Genomic DNA, 15,509 nt, shown 5'->3' on the forward strand with positions numbered 1-15,509 from the left:
CTGGGGCCTCTGGCAGCCACCTCTGCCTCCTCCTGTGCCCTGGCCTGTGGCCTTAGACCTTCCTTCTAGAAGGTTCCAACATCTCCTGCCCAGTGCAGCCCTTGTGCAGCTCCAGCCGCCTTGCCACAGCCCAGGACCTCATCCAGCTCGTGGGGCTCCACAGATGCCAGACGCTGCTCTGGCCACGGCCTCCGCGGTCTCATTGCCCCAGGATCCTTGCTCAGGAGGGAGCAGCTGCAGGAGGAGACGTGGGGGAGGCCCAGGGAGGAGGCGGTGGTGATAGGGCACGGGAGGGGCTGGGTAGAAGGCCCAGGCAAGGGGCACAAGCCAGGAAAGGAACGGACTCACAGCAGCCCCATGCAGTGGACGGAGCCCTGCTGTGGAGTGAACGCGCCACCCTCCAGCTTCACCCCTGCCTGCAGGGGGGAGGCGTGCAGCCTAAGAGATGCTCCGTCTCTGCCAGGCCCCAACTTCAGCCTCATCAAAGTACACGGTGACACTGGGGTGTCTGGGGTCCCCCGGGCTCTGGGCTGCACCTCGAGGGGCCGTCTTCCTCCACCCTCTGGACAGATGAGGGGACACTGGGCCCTGTGTTCACCCCGAGGACGAGACTCTCCCCTCTGGCCCAGGACCACACCCCCACTCTACTAGACGCCGTCCTGTCCTGGGGCCTTGGCCACCCTCGTACACCCCAGGGTTCTGTGTGTTTCTTGGCAGAGTCGGCCCTGAGCAGACCATGTCTCCAGGGGCCGCCCTGCCTGTCCCCCAGTGTCCGCAGCAGGAGCTCTGCAAACGTGTCCGCAGCCCCGGTGCCAGGCTCAGCTCTCCACAAGCAGCACAGATGGCCCCCCAATGCCGGGCCCCACAGGCCTCCCTCCCAAACGTCTTGGTGTGGATGCCCAGTCTGCGTGCACCCCCATCAGGGCGCCCCACGTCCGTCCGGCTCTGGCCGTGTCCCTGGTGCTCTGCGCCATCGCTGTACACAGTCGGAGCTCAGACACGGCTGGCTGGGCTGGGCGGTATGTGGCACGGCGAGCCGGGGAGGGCTACAGCTCCATGGCCGGCTTGACCAGGTGGCCGCTGAAGGTGATACAGAGGTCGCCGTGCTCGCCGTAGATGGCGTTGTCGCGGTCACGCTGAAACACGCGCACCCAGACGGCGTCGCCGGCGCCAGTGGCAGCCCCAGGCTCTGGGTCTGCATGACGCTGTGCTTGCTGGGCTGGCATACGGCACAGCGGCGGCCCGCCCGTTGCACATGATGTGCAGGTAGGTCTCCTTGTGGTCCCACGTGTGCACGCTGGGGCTCAGGAAGTACACGCCCGGCATGGCACACAGGAAGCGGCCGGACGGCAGATGGAAGGCCCCCTCCAGGTTCTCCAGCTCCGTGTCGAAGGGCACAGCCTGGAAGCGGTCAGTGCTGTGCAGGCCCTCCCGCCGGCCCACCGAGAAGGCCGCGCAGGTGCGTGGACACAGGGAACCCGGCGGCCCTGCCTGCCCCTCTGGCCTTTGCGGCCCTGGAGGCCTCGGGCACCTGGCAGACCCTCCTTCCCGCCGTTGCTGGAGGGACCTGCGACCCCTGGTTTGCTCTTCTCGCCTGCAGGAGGAGAAGGGACCAGGGGTCAGGGCATGGGATCCGGGGTCACAGGGGGCCAGGAGAAGCCACGGCCCCAGGCTGCATCTCTTCTGGGGTCTCAACCACCCGCCGCGTGGGAACAGGAGGGGCAGCGGGGGTGGCGGGGACAGCAGGAGCTGCCAGAGGATGGTCTGCCCTGGTCTGTACAGGAGGTGAGGCTGGGCGCTTGGCAGGTCCAGCTAAGGGCAGCTGCTGCGCAGTGCCCGAGGACGAGGGCTTGTGCAGCAGGCCTCCTTCCAGAGGGTCCCGGGGCCTCCCTCCAGCCTCCCCAGGAGGCTGGGCCTAGGGCACCGCTGCGGGTGGGTGAGCAGGACGGAGGGACCTCGGGCGCCCTTCTGCCACAGCCCCCTGCCCAGGCTGCCTCGCTTCCCCTTTTCTGCAGCTGCCGGGAGCCAGAGGTGGGTGTCCAGTGTCCTGCCCACGGGGGCCCAGCTGCCTCCATCAGGGCTCTCCTGCCCCGCCCCCCAGCGTGGGGTGTCCTCACGGGAAAAGGGCTGGGGTGGGGCTGCCTCCCCACAGACACTCACCTTTGAGGATGGAGATGTCCACAGTGGGGTGCACGCGGGGCAGTAACCCCCATGGCTCCCCAGTTTGGTGGGGGACAGCAGGAGGCCGGGCAGGGCAGCGGCACTGTACACAGGGACGTTGGGGAGGCCCCAGGCCGGGCCAGGCCCCTACATGCAGCCCCAGGAAGAGCAGGAGGCCAGAGGCCACCGTCCGTACCAGAGCCTGGTGGGGGAGCAGAGGGGGTCAGCGTCTGAGGACGAGGGGCCCCAACTGAGCCCCAAGCCCCACAGCCGCCTGGGTCGTGCCCCCGGTCTGGGGGAGAGGTCAGGTAAGGCCAGGGACCTGCCCGTGTGGGCCTCCTGGACCCTCAGGCCCTGCCCCTGACAGATATCACCAGTGGATCCCTGCATGCTTCCCGGGAACTTGAAGTAGCCTCGGAGTCGTCCGGGGCCAGCACGGGGGCCAGCTCGAACCTGGCCCTCCAGAGCCCCCAGCAAAGGTGGCTGAGGCAGCCCCACGCTGTCCAACCTGGAGTGGCCGAGCCCCTTCCCAGGTCTGCTCTGGGAGGCCCCCCACCCCTCCCTGTGGCCTTGACTTTGGGCAGGGGCAGGTTCTCTAACGGCCTACAGCCCCCGCAGCCGGGGCCCCGCTCCTGGCAGATTCAGGGGAACTGTCATGGCGGGTGAGCTCTGATTCAGTTCCCCAAGCCCCCACCCCATGGCTGTTGGAGCCCTCAGGCTGCTTCGGGGACGGCAGGGCCCCAGGGCTGGGAGGCTGGGCTCCGGGCCCGGGTTGGGTGGTGGTCTCTACCAGGCAGTTTCTCCCCGGCCGCCTAGCTGGGCAGAAGGTGGTTCCCACATCCTGAGCTGCCAGGGGAAGGAAAGCTACTTGGGAGGCTCCTCGGGTTGGAAAAGATGGTCTTTAATCCCCACCAGGCCCTGGCCTCCTGCCTCTGCCTCCCCTCCCCCAGGAGACCCTGCCGGATGCCTGGCCCATCCATGCTTCTCCTGCTGCATCCGGGAAGCTCAGCGAGGGCGGAGCCCCTGTGAGGGCAGGAGTGTGAGGGCAGGGTCCTCACTCTTCCCCGTCGTGCAACCCTGCGGAAAAAAGACATGGGACCTTCCTCCAGGATGCCCTCAGGGATTGCACCCCAGGATGGCTTTCTTCCTCTTGCACAGTGGGGCACAACCCATTCTCAGGCTGAGCTTTCCTGGAGGGGGGACCCCTTCTGTGTACCACCTCACTCCAGAGCCCAGCAGACCCTGACCCGACCTCCTGGCTGTACTGAACCCTTCGAGCCCCTCCTTGATTCCTTGGTCCCCTCGAGGGACCTGACACGACCCTCTGGGCGATCCCACTCCATAGGTGCGCCTGTGCCTGGGGTCTCTGGCAACGTGGCCCCCTAGGCCTGCCCAGCAGGTGGTCTGGGCTGCAGCCTCCTTCCTTCTGAGGCCTGGCGGGGAGCACAGATGACCCCCTCCAAGCCCAGCCTGCCTGCGGTATCTGTGAGGACCCCCACTCACCCCCACACTCCCCGTTACCATTATGCCGTCTGCTGCCGCTGCCTGCCTGGCTGTCCCCGGTGTCACTGCCCTAAAAGCCCGTGAAAGAGCCCTTGCATGCCCACCCCAGGCGCCCACAGCTTCCCCTGGACCATCCAAGACCAACAAGCCCTGGGCCAGCGTCAGAGCTCCTGGGCGTTGCTACCTTCCACCTGGCCTGCCCTCCGCCCGCCCCCTGCCACAGGGGCTGCGTGGGCCTGCCATGGGCGCCCCGGGGTCCTCCTGCCAGCCCTGTGCCACAGATGGGTCTGGGGGTCTGGGGTGTCTGGGACTAGTGAGTGGGACACCATTCTGTGGGCCGGCCATTGTCCTCTGGGTGCAGACACTTGGCAGGGAGGCAGGCCAGAGCTGAGACTGGTGGAGCTGGGTGAGGGCTAGAGGCCGATGTGCGGGGGCACGGACCAGGGCCACCATGCCCGTACCAGGCCCACCCGGTGACAGGGACACCCCCACCGTCTCTGGTGTCTGTGTCCTTCTTCCGCTGTGCCATGCCAGGGTTCCGGTGTCTGGCCGAGCAGATGAGCTGTGACCCCTGCTTGGGGGTTCTTGGGCTTAGCCCAGCCTTTCAGAAGATAAAGGGTGGGGCCTGTGGGCCGCCCCTGCCCAGGCAATGCAGGAAAGGGCAGGGTCCGCTGCAAGCCAGAACCCAGCCCACACCAGGGCCTGGCCTTGTCTCCGCTCTGGGTCTGGACGGTTGGACACTGGGCCTACGGATGGGCCCAGCGCCTTGGCCTCTGGACGTGGGGACATGTGTTTCCCTGGTAAGCTTCCCCTCTACCCAAGCCAGTAGCCTGTGGGGGAGGCCACAGACATGGCCTGGGGGACAGAGGACCAGGGAGGGTCAAGGACAGAGAAGGGGGGAGACAGGAGTGCCACTGCCTGTGGGGGACCCTGCAGCCAGGCTGAGGGGGCACGAGGTGTGAGGGCCGCAGGCAGGGGCGGTGCCAGCTGGAGCTCTGTCCTGGAGCGGACCGGCAGCTCCCTGTGAGGACAGCTGTCTTCACACCCCATCGGCAGGTGGCACAGACGGAGGAGGGGTGAAGCCCGGGGCCCTGTGCCCGGACGCACTGGCCCCGCAGGGCTCCACACCTTGTCAGTGCGTGCCGGGTGCGGGCTTGCCTCTGAGACCAGGCAGCTTCTCGGGAGCCACTCCTGGAGGCCCATACGCGGCCCCTGCTTCCCGGCGCGGCGTCCCTGAGAGAGCCTGGGCCCAGGGCAGGTGGCGGTCTCACTCCGGCCTCTCGGGCACCAGAGAGGAGCACAGGCCCGACCTCTGCGGTTCCCTGCATCCGAGCGTCAGTTACCCCACCTGTAAAATGGACATCGATGGGCTCAGCAGTGGCTGGGGGCGTCCCCTGTGGCAGGTGGGAGCAGGAAGAGCCTTGCCCCTGGGGGTCTGGGTGGGTTCTGGCCCCACTGCGGGCCCCAGTGTCCCTTGTCCTGAGCCTCCCCAGGAGATGGGCGGTCACTGTGTGTCCCTTAGGGGAGGGGACAGGGAGCTAAATTTGCCCGGTATGTGGGGGGGCGCCTCCAGAGGGGCAGGTGTGGGGTGGAGGTCCTGGAAGGAAGCCCGGGGTCCCTGCGGTCCGGGTGGGTCCCCCGGCTGCCCAGTGTTCACTGAGGTGCGGGTGGTCAGCAGGGGCTGAGGGTGACTCAGCAGGTGGTGGGAGGGCCTGGACAGAAATAGCCGTCCTCAGACACGCCGCCTGACGTCTCCGTGACGACGGGAGCGTGGCTGAGCGTCACGGCCCCACGGGTCAGTGGCCCCCAGGGGGCCACAGCGTCACCCGAGGCAGGGCTGGGCTCCCTCCCTGCCCCCAGCCCACTGCAGTGCAGGAAGGCCGCACTGACCGCCAACTTGAGCCTGGGTGGGGGGACAAGGTGCCCATACGGCCCCCAATGCAGCAGCAGCAGCAGCCCTAGCATGGGGGCCCAGGGTGAGGCCAAGTGCCTGTCACCACAGACTCTACTCAATGGGGCCACGCAGGGGGTCCTCTAAGGAATGGACGGGAGCTCCGGACCTGGGCACCCTGTAGGGTCACTCACTCATTGTGAGAGTGACTGTGCGGCCAGGCTGGAGGGCTCCACACACAGGGAACCCGTGGAAGCCAGGGGTAACCCAGCGGTGCTGGGGCAGCCCTGGGGCACCAGGGGGCTCATAGTAGGGAGCAGAGATGGGCCACACTGCAGCCCCGGACCTTCTCCTTCCGTTACCCCCACCACGCTTTCCCCGCCCAGCACCCTGGGACCCCGTCCCCAGATGGATCCTGCCATGCGGGACCCCTCCGGTGGCTCTGGTGGCCTGATGCAACCCTGCTCCCCCTCCCCAGGACCCTGCTGGCCTCAGGGCCTGGGTCCACAGCTGTGCCACTGCGAGCCCAGAAGGGTCAAGGTCTCTGAGGCAGCTGGAGAATGCCGAGCTGTGTCGTGGCCTCACCTTTCCCACGAGCCTGGCCGGGCGGTGGGGGCCAGGATCCCAGGAAGCCATCCCTCAGCTCCGTGGTCTGGTGGATTGTCTCTACACGGGGACAAACCTTCCAGACCCCAGCAGCCACGACACAACCAGGGACAACCAATGGCCAGCCGGCAGCCGCTCAGCATCCACCTTGCCCCTCAGTCCCCTGGCAGCCGTCGCAGGGGGCAGGGGCTGGACACTCCCTGAGTTTTGCTCCTGAGCTGCCCTGCACGGGTCGGCGGGGGGGGTGCTTGCAGGGCCCTCCTTCACGGAGGTGAGGGGTGGGGGATGGTGCATGGACAGGTGGGCACTGGGAGCCCTGTACCTGCTGTACCCCAGCCTGACTCACCCTCCGGTTAAGGAGAGGCCAGCAGGACACTGGCCACCCGAGGTGACCGAGGTGCCTGAGAGTGGGGGGGGCCCCACCCCTGGCTCAGAGTCTCCAGGCATCTGTCCTCCTGGGTGCCCTCCCAGTGCTGGGGAGGTGGCAGGGAGAGGCCCCAGGGGTCTTATGCCTGGCACCCTGCAGCAGAAGCTCACAACCCTGGGCCCAGTCCCTCAGGGCAGAGCCAGCCAGCCGCACAGGGACAGCGTCCAGGGCACACGGAGGAGAAAGCTGGGGCTTTGGTCATGGCTGGGGTGATGACAGCTGTGGCTTCCACGGTGGCAGGAGGGGACGCTTCCTCTGCGGGGTCCTGCGGGTGGCTCCAGCAGACAGAGGGCCCCAGTCCGAGGCTCAGCAGGCTCAGAGCTGCTGGTGGGGGGGCACTGGGTCACGGTGAGCAATGCAGGGGCCTCTACAGTCCTCTCCGGATGGGAACCAAGGCCACCACAGGCAGCAGGAACTGCCCGGGCAAAGGCTCTGAACCCCCACCTCCCCCGGCCTGGGCAGGAGGTCCGTAGGTAAAACCCACCTGCCCAGGCTACGGCACCTCCACCCAGAACCACGCCGACAAGTAGAAAACTAATACGCTCTTTATTTGGGGGCCTGGGGACAGTCCCTGCCCACATCCAGCCAGGCCGCAGAGGCACCCGCCGTGGTGCCAGCCCCAGTCACTGGTAGCCGGCCAGCTGCAGGACGGTGGGGTAGCGGGCACGGTGGGCCATGCACTTCTGGCGGTCGATGAAGAGGCTGTTGGTCTTGACAGCCAGGTCCTTCTCCAGGTGCATGCGCGTGTCCTCCAGGTTGCGTAGTGACTGCTCGGCTTCCAGAAGCTTCTCCTTCAGCGCCGCAAGGGACGTGTTCAGCTCCTCCACCTCACTCACCAGCCTGGGGGGCCGGGGAGGAAGGCATGAGCTGGGGCCTCCAGGCTGGGACAGGCAAGGCCTGGGAGCCCTGGTGAGGGGTCCCAGGCCAAGCTGCGGGGCCACAGGAGGACCCGAAAGTCCAAAGGGAGACCCGCCAGCCATGTGGAGTGGGCCGGGCCAGGATGCCACACGGGCCCCGCGGCAGGTGGGAGAGGGCACGCAGTGTGCTCCCAGCCTGCAGCCCCACAGGGCCACCGCGCTGGGCCTGAGCTGGGACTTCTGCTGCCGTCCCTGTCCCCCGCCCACCGGAAGAGCCCACATGGGCAGCACTCCGTAGGGCTGAGCTCAGTGACACCCGCCGCAGTTAGGTGCAGTGCTGGCGGAGCGTGGAGGCTCCTGGGTCCCAGTGTTCCTGGAGCCTGGAGGCAGGCTGGACGGACCCCGGGTGCTGCCCAAGGCCCCAGTACCCTGCACGTGCTGAAGGCAGGGAGGGAGCCATGCCGGGGGGATTCTGCCAACAAGGGCAGAAACACCAGAGACCCCATCCTGCCTCGGCTTTGAGCCAGGGCCAAGGGGCCACCCGTGCCATGGGGGGTCTGGATGGGGGGCCCGAGGCGGCGTGGGATGGAGGCCAGGGGCCTCAGGGGCTCAGCCTCTCAAACCCTGAGATCCCTTGCCGGCAAGACTGCACAGCACAGGGTGAGGCAGGAAGTGCCACACTGTCCGTGACACTCAGTGCCCTGAAAGGCACATCCGCGTCTAGTTGTGTGGGCGGGGGGCAGGGTGTTTGTGGGGCCCAGAGGCCAAGGAGGCCGGGCTGAGGGGGACACAGGCAAGCCTGTCCTCAGGACTGCCCCTGAGCCACAGCCCTGGCGGGCACCTGAACTGCGCGGCGTCCCGGCACAGCTCCACGTTGGGCCTGTGCGAGCGCTGGTACAGACGGGTCTGAGCCACCTTCAGGGGCGCCTCCTTGTCCTTGATGGCCTGCTTCAGCATGGCTATGTTGTGCTCCTGGTCTGTGATCTCCCGCAGCGTCTGCACACAGGACAGTCCCTGGGGGAGCTAGCGTGACCCCCACCGCACCCCCCGCCCTGTCCACGGACTCGGGGGGACGTATGGAGGCAGGAAGATGTGTTCGGCCCCCTCGGCCCCACCAAGGGCACCCAGGGGGCCGGGGTGGGGCTGCAAAGCCTACTGTCCAGCAGCTCTGGCCTGAGCACCCCCCCCCGCCCCCACGCTGCTGGTCACTGGGCCCCAACCCTGCTGAAGAACCAGAGAGACATGGCGGCAGCAAAGGGCACCCTGAGAGCCCAGGGTCAGAGAGCCCTAGTAGGCCTGGCCACCTCCTGCCACCTTCCCTCTTGCTCTTGCCTGACAGCCACCCCCAGTGTCACCTGGTTTTGTATTGGCTTAATGAGGGCCCAGGGAGGAGTGGGTCCTTGGAGCCTGGGGTCCCTCAGGCTGGACAGGATAGAGGACGACGGCCCGGTCCCGCCAGGTTGTGACCAAGCCAGGGGCGGGGCTGGTCCACAGGGAGCGGGGTTTGTTGGGGGTGGGAGGTGGGGGCTGGGTACGGGGTCGGGGCCTGATGGGGCGGTACCTGGGCGGGGTCTGGGTGGGACGAGGGACCGGACGTGGCCTGGGTGGGACCGGCCCTGGTGGTGCCTGGGGGCGGGGCCTAGGGGCGCGGATCGGGCCTGAAGGGGCGGTAGCTGGGAGAGGCTGGAGTAGGGCGAGGGACGCGTCGTGGCCTGGGTGGGGCTGGGCCGGGACGGGGTCAGGGGCGGGGCCTTACGGGGAGGGGCCGGGCCTGGGCGTGTCCGGTGGGCGGAGCCTTGTGGGGCGGGGCGGGGCGTGAGCCGGCGCCGCGTCTGGGCGTGGTCTGGTGGGGTGGGGCGGGGCCGGGGCCTCACCTTGTGCAGGTGGTTCTCCAGCTTGTGGCGCGCGTCCTCCAGCTCCTCACAGCGGCGCTCGAAGGCCAGGTTCACCGCGTCGCACTGCAGCCGCAGGTCCTCGGCCGTGTCCCGCAGGATGCAGTCGACGAGCACCCGCAGGTTGGCCGAGGCCAGGCGCTCCCGCTCCGCGCGGTGCAGGTTGTCCTGGGTGAACCCGGCCCACGTCTCGTGCGTGGAGGCGCTGCGGGCGGGCACGGATTGCCGACGGCTCCTGTGACCCGGCCCTCCCCTGCGCCCCGAGACCACTGCGCCCGCACGAGTCAGCACCTCCAGCGCGGCCCCGCGGCCCTGTGCCCCCTCGCGCCCCCCGCGCCCCGCGGCGTGCTGGCTGCGCGCCCCCTGCCGGCCGCCCGAGGAGCTGCCGGTAACCCTAAGCCCCTGGTGAGCCGGGGGTGCGGGGTGCTTGCGCGGGGGTCCGGGGTGCTTGCGCGGGGTTCCTGGCTCGCCCGCCCAGCCTGTGGGCAGAAGAGCCGCACACAGGGCCCTCCGTGCGAGAGCGTCAGGGGCGGGGGGCTGGGGGACGGTCCCCAGCACAGGGCGCAGGAGCACAGGCACGGGGTGGGCACCGGGGTTTGGAGGGGGCTCCCTGGGAGGGGCTGGGGCGGAGGTGGCCCACCTCTCCTCGAACTTGGCCGAGTGCGGGTGGAACTGCACCTCCGTGCTCTGGTTGTGGTAGAGCGCGCACGTCTGGTCGATGTTGTAGGCCTCCACCTTGTCAGACCAGTCCATCTCACACGTTTCCTTGTGCTCTCGGTTCAGCCTGGGGTGGGCAGGGTCTGTGTTTGTGGAGGGGGCACAGGGCACCACCCCAGGAGCCAGCACACACCCCCTTCTCCACTGTGAACCAGTCCACCTCATCTGTCCAGGACAGGGGTCCTCGGGCCACCCAGGCTCTGCCTGGCCAACAGCGTCCAGGAGCAGATGTTCCCGGCCCTGGAAGGCTGGCCTGGGTTCTGGACGCCCAGACCCCCAGGCCATGCAGGAGTCTGCACCCCCACCAGTTGCCCCTACCTCCCCCGTCCTCCTGGCTGAGACCCGGGTCAAGCCCCCACCTCTCTGAGACTCCCAGCCTGCTCACCCCAACTTCCTGCCCAGAGCCAGCCCAAGGGGTGAGGAGACACCCTGAGGAGACAGGGTAGACGAGCAACCACCGAGACCCACCGGATCTGGTTCACGGCCTGCGTTATGGTCCTTTTGAGGAGCTCCTGAATGTTCCGGATAAGCTCGGCTTCCTGGGGAAGAAGACCCCGCTCCCTGGTGAGGATCAGAGGAGGGCCAGGCCGGTGTGGGCCCATGGTCAGCCCCTTCAATGCCTCGGCCAACACCTGGCCCTGGCTGTACTTGGTTGGGCCCCACAGCCAGCTAGTCGACCCCTATCTCTTTCCCTGGAGGCTGGAGGGAGGAGCCCCGCTCTTTTTCACTGGGTTTGTTCTGGGCTTTGGAATATTCTGTTTGGTGTGGCACAGTGCAGGGTTTTTTCTGGGGGGCACTAGGGCCAGCTCCCACTCACCTGGCACCCACCCAGCAGCCCCTGGGCTCTAGGGGCCATCCCTGCCACCTGCCCCCAGGCAGGGTGGCCAACAACGCCCTGGGCCCCTGGGAACCATGTGCCCTCCCAGCAAGGGCCCTGGGCTCAGAGAGGCCCTCTCTCCTCTTCTTGCCTTTCAAGGGGGAACCTGTGTGCCTTTCTGCTCCTGCGGTGGCCCTGTTTTCTGTGCACAAACAGTCTGCTACCCCCATTTGGACTTTTACCTCCATCTGGCTCTAAACCCAGGGTCTGTCCCCAGGTCTCTCTCCCTGTACCTGGACCATTGTTCATGTTTTCACAGTGGGAAGGTGGGGTAACGCTTAGGGAGGGGGAGGGGGGTGTCTCTTGGTTAAGGGCCCAGGGAGCTCCAGCCAGAGCCCTGGAAGCTCGTTGAGCAGCTGAGTGTGGGGGTGAGGTGGAGGGACACCGAGGAGGGCATTGGGGCTGGGAGAGGGGAGACTCAAGGTTCTGGGCTGAGCCTGGAGTGCACAGGGGGTGCCCCGCATCTCCCAGGAACGCCCACAGCCTGCAGTTCACAAGTAAGGTCCCCAGGATCTGAGAGGTGCTTGGAGCAGAGGACTGGCCTGGGTCATTCCCTGATGCTTGTGAGGCTCCCCCAAGGACAGGTCCTGCTGAGCTTGGAGTGGGGAAGCCTTGGGGTATGAAAGTGACCTCCATCCCACCCTCATCATCAGCACCTGAATACTGGGCTGGGCCTGGATTCCCAGCACAGGCATCAGGGAGGGGGAGCTATGGTGCACTTGGCCTTTAGGAGCTCAGGCTCAGGCTTAATTTGCATGAGCTAGGATGCCCCAACGGTCTACCCAGCCGGTGCCAGGACCCAAGGGTGGCCACGGGGCTGCCCCTGAGTGCAGGAGCCTACAGGACCCAACTTGCCAGCCCTGCCTGTATCCCAGACCTCAGGTTCCGCCCGCACTGGGCTCAGCTCAGTCCCTGTCCCATCCATGGGGTGTATGCTGGGGGGCATCAGGCTTGTGGATGGACCTCGCCTCAGTGGCCTTGGAGTGTCCCATCCTTAGGCAAATGTAACCTGACACACATCCAGGTGTGAATTCTGTTCCCCTCACCCCAGGATGAGCAATGATTGGGGTGGGGGCAGCGCAGAGGCCCTGGACATGGGCTGGGGTGAGCGGATGTGAGGTCCAGCTCCAGCCCCCGTACCTGCTCAAACCCCTACACTGGGACCTGTCCCCATGCCATGGTGTCCCCGACTCAGCAGGTCCAAGCTGGGGCCCACTTTGCAAGGAGCTGAGCCTCCCCCAGTGTCCACTGTGAGCACTGGGCTCTGGGAAGGTCAGACTGGGCACCCTTCTGGGGTCAGGGCTGGCGCCTCCGTCCTGTGTGGCCTGAGCCCTGACCCTGTGGCCCCAGCAACTTGTGGGTCCCCAACCTACAAACAGAGCTGGTGTCACTGTGCCTGGGTGTGGACCCGGGCGTGTGTGCCAAGGGTTACGTGCTCTGAGTATTTCCCGTGTGTGCAGAGGGGCGTGGGCTCCACGAGTCTGCGTGGTCGTGGGGGCGCCAGGGAGAACCACCCCCCCCCTCGACCCTGTGCAGGCCACACTCCCTGAGGTGGGGGAGGGCCACGGGGCATGCGGCTCCCGGAGCACCTTCAGCAGCTCCATTTCCACGAAGTCGCGGACAAGGTCGGGGTGCTGGCGGTGCTCGCGGCACTGCAAGTTGTCGGTGGTGATGGAGAAGGGCACGGCGGTGGCGTCCAGGGCGCGCTGCAGCCGCTGCTTCTGGGCCAGCAGCAGGTCGGTCTCCGCGGCCAGCTCGTGCACCTCCTGCTGCAGCTCCGACTTCCAGCAGTGCGTGTCCTGCAGCCGCGCGCCCACCTTCCGGGTGGAGTCCTCCTGCGAGCGCCGGGCCAGCGCCTCTGTCTCCGCCGCCAGCTGATGGCTCTCGTGGCGCTGCTGCTCCGACTGGTCGCGGTCGGCGAAGGCTTGGTGGTAGCGGGCATAGCAGTTCTGGAACCACTCGTCCGCCAGGTACTTGGCCGAGCGGAAGCCGGCGGTGGCCAGGCCCGAGGACGTATGGGCACCCGTGTTCCGAGCCACATCGTACAGCTTCCGGGGCAGCTCACAGGCCGGCACCGTCTGCGGGGCCGGCTCCTTGGTCAGGAGAACGTCCGTCTGCGCCATGGTGCTCCCCGCCCCCGATCCCCCGGGGAGGGATGGTCAGTGGTCAGGGCAGCGGTCAGCGGGGCAGGTCCCAGCCACTCTGTGCCCAGCAGGACATTTCTGGTCTCCCAGCGACAGGTACACACAAGCCCTCTGTTGCTGGGCAACTGGCCCCCTCCCCTAGAGGCTCTCTTAAAGGGCCAGGCAGGCCCCAGCCCCAGCACCCATCCTGGCCCACATGTGGCGTCTGCCCAGAATTGCACCGGGACGGTGGCCTGACACCAGGGCCCGTTGTCCCCTGCCCATCTTACTCGTCCCAGGGAGCAGGTCCCCCGGACACGCACGGGGGTGGGCCTGTCTTTGAAGGGGTTTGAATTCAGCCTCCAGGGGATACCTTGGACCCAGACACCCGCATCTTCTCCACACGGGTAGAAGCAGATCACGACAGTGTCCCCAAGGCCACGCAGGGCCAGCCTCATGGCAGAAGCCACAGGAGCAGGAAGGAGGCCTCTTCCCCAGGGCACAGCTCCTCCGGCCCCATCCTGCCAGCCACGGAAGCGCCAGGGGCGATCTCCAGCACCACCAGCAGAGGGCAGCATTGGCCGCAAAAATGTTCTGGGAAGGGGGTGGGACAGTGGCTGGGGGAAGGTCTCTTCTCCCTCCGGAGCCTGTCTCCCACCCGATCCACAGCCTGGATGGCCTTTCCCACCCCGCACGCCTCATTAGCCCCAGAGGAGCCCCCAACAGTGCACCTGCAGGATGCCTGTGTCACCCCACGCCCCCCCATCCCACAGCCCCTGTCCCTCCACATACCATGCTGTTCTGTCCCAGCTTGGGCCACACCAGCCCTAGACCTCAGGTACATCAGCCTCGGCCTGGCTGTGCCCCCTCCTGGGGGCCTGACCTCTGTGCCCTGTTGGCAGGGGCCCTGGGGCCAAGCATGTCTGCCACCTGACCCAAAGCCAGTGCTTCATAAATGTGGGCCTTCATAAATGTGGCCCCAGATTTCCCCAGCTGAGACTGGACCTGAGCCTGTCCTCAAGGGCAAGAGGTCAGGGGGGCCTCTCTGTGCTTTGTGTCTCCTGACGGCATTGCACACACAGGGCCCACTCAGGACAGGGCCAAAGGGGAGACCCCTGGCCCTACCTGTTACTTGGACCCTGCTTTGCACACAGCATCTGTCCTCTGAGGCCAGAGCTGCCCCAATGACCTGCTGACCCAGGGAGCTTGCTGAACACGGGGCCAGGGGCAAACTCAGGAGAACCTGGGGACGTGACAGGACATGGTCCCCAAGGCAGGTGCTCGGGAATGACCGGGTCCCCAGCAAGGCCGGTCCACAGGACGTGACTGGGTGCCTGTCAGGGGACTGGGCCCCCCACCCCGGACAGTGGCAGATCCATCCCTTGTCCAGAGGCAGAAGTGAACATGCCACGGGAGTCTGGCCCTGCCCTTGTCACCCTGTGGCGAGGCCGGTGGTCCTGGGCCTGTTTCTCCTCTGCGGAGGGGTCATGCCGTCTGCTGCGTGGGGCGGCTGGCGCGGTGCCCAGTGCTGGGAGTGACCGGCGCCTCCCAAGCCCCTTCCTGCCCCTCCAGCTCCCCAGCCTTGCGGGGTCTCTGGGCTCGACGCAGCAGGCCGATTGCCAGTGTCGGGTTCAAAGCAGCGGCTGAGTGATACGCAGGCTTATTGGATTTGCTGCCAAAATGCATTTGAGCCGAGAAAATTGAGGTGCTCGCCCGCTGCCCTCTCCCCTGCCATGGCCAGACAGCAGTTTGGGACCTGCCATGGGGTCAGGGAGGTCCTGAGGCCCCCCAGCACTCCCTCCAGATTATCCTTGCATGCCCCCGGGGACGGGGAGCTCCCTTCCTCCCAGGGTCGCTCTGGAGGACACCTCCTCACACACCCCTGCCCCGGGGGTTGGCACCTCTCATGACCTCTCACGGGGCCAGTGGACGCCTGGCCTGATCCGGAGAGTTAGCTGACTCAGGAGGAGGCAGGGAGGGGATGGTGGAGGAACGGTTCCCTGGGGCCTCTACCTGTCCACACCCCTGGGCCGCTGCTCTCTGCTCACACAGAGGGACACTGAGTCACGGCCAGTGTCTTGGGAGGCGGCAGGCCACTTGCCAGCCTCAGACCCGGGACCCCAGCAAGAGGAGAGAGGATGCAGGCCCTGGCATTTCCGGGAAGCCACCTGCAGGGACGGGGATCGGTTGGGGCCTGGAGGACGGCCTCACCCCTCCTCGGGCTTCCCGGGCTCACAGGACATTTTGGTCACTGGAGGAGCTGAAGCGTCTCAGCCCTGAGCCTGGCCAGTCCCAGGCCCAGCAGCTGCCACCGGGGAAGAGGGAGGCCTGCCCCCCGCCCCCAGGCAGGAGGGAAGAAGCGCACACGCCCTCCTGGTCCAGCAGCACGGAGTGTGGATGGGCCCAGGACGTGGGCTCTAGGAATGGAGGCGCTGGGCAGCTGGGGAGGTCCCCTT

The 15,509-nt window shown here is 67.1% G+C and overlaps 2 protein-coding genes across 3 annotated transcripts; both read right to left on the bottom strand.

Annotated features, from left to right (window-relative positions):
• Positions 1-1,046: 1,046 nt before the first annotated feature.
• Positions 1,047-3,684, bottom strand: C1QTNF8 (C1q and TNF related 8). The gene is given in 7 exon segments (XM_047714546.1): positions 1,047-1,171; positions 1,174-1,224; positions 1,227-1,499; positions 1,502-1,594; positions 2,161-2,263; positions 2,312-2,362; positions 3,664-3,684. Coding segments are annotated over 7 exon segments (717 nt in total).
• A 3,434-nt stretch (positions 3,685-7,118) lies between these two features.
• On the bottom strand, positions 7,119-13,175 carry TEKT4 (tektin 4). Of its 2 annotated transcripts, none has more exons than XM_047713886.1 (6): positions 12,748-13,175; positions 10,522-10,592; positions 9,977-10,120; positions 9,319-9,541; positions 8,286-8,440; positions 7,119-7,427 (listed from the first exon to the last, which is right to left on the bottom strand). In XM_047713886.1, the coding sequence occupies exons 1-6, from the start codon at positions 13,051-13,053 to the stop codon at positions 7,211-7,213; spliced, it is 1,116 nt and encodes a 371-aa protein (XP_047569842.1). In that variant the 5' UTR covers positions 13,054-13,175; the 3' UTR covers positions 7,119-7,210. The 2 variants fall into 2 exon arrangements, with proteins under 2 accessions (XP_047569842.1, XP_047569841.1); XM_047713885.1 differs by having other exon boundaries at positions 12,520-13,175.
• Between the last annotated feature and the right edge of the window lie 2,334 nt (positions 13,176-15,509).

This window comes from Lutra lutra, chromosome 18, assembly GCF_902655055.1.
Source record: "Lutra lutra chromosome 18, mLutLut1.2, whole genome shotgun sequence".
In the NCBI taxonomy this organism is placed as follows: domain Eukaryota; kingdom Metazoa; phylum Chordata; class Mammalia; order Carnivora; family Mustelidae; genus Lutra; species Lutra lutra.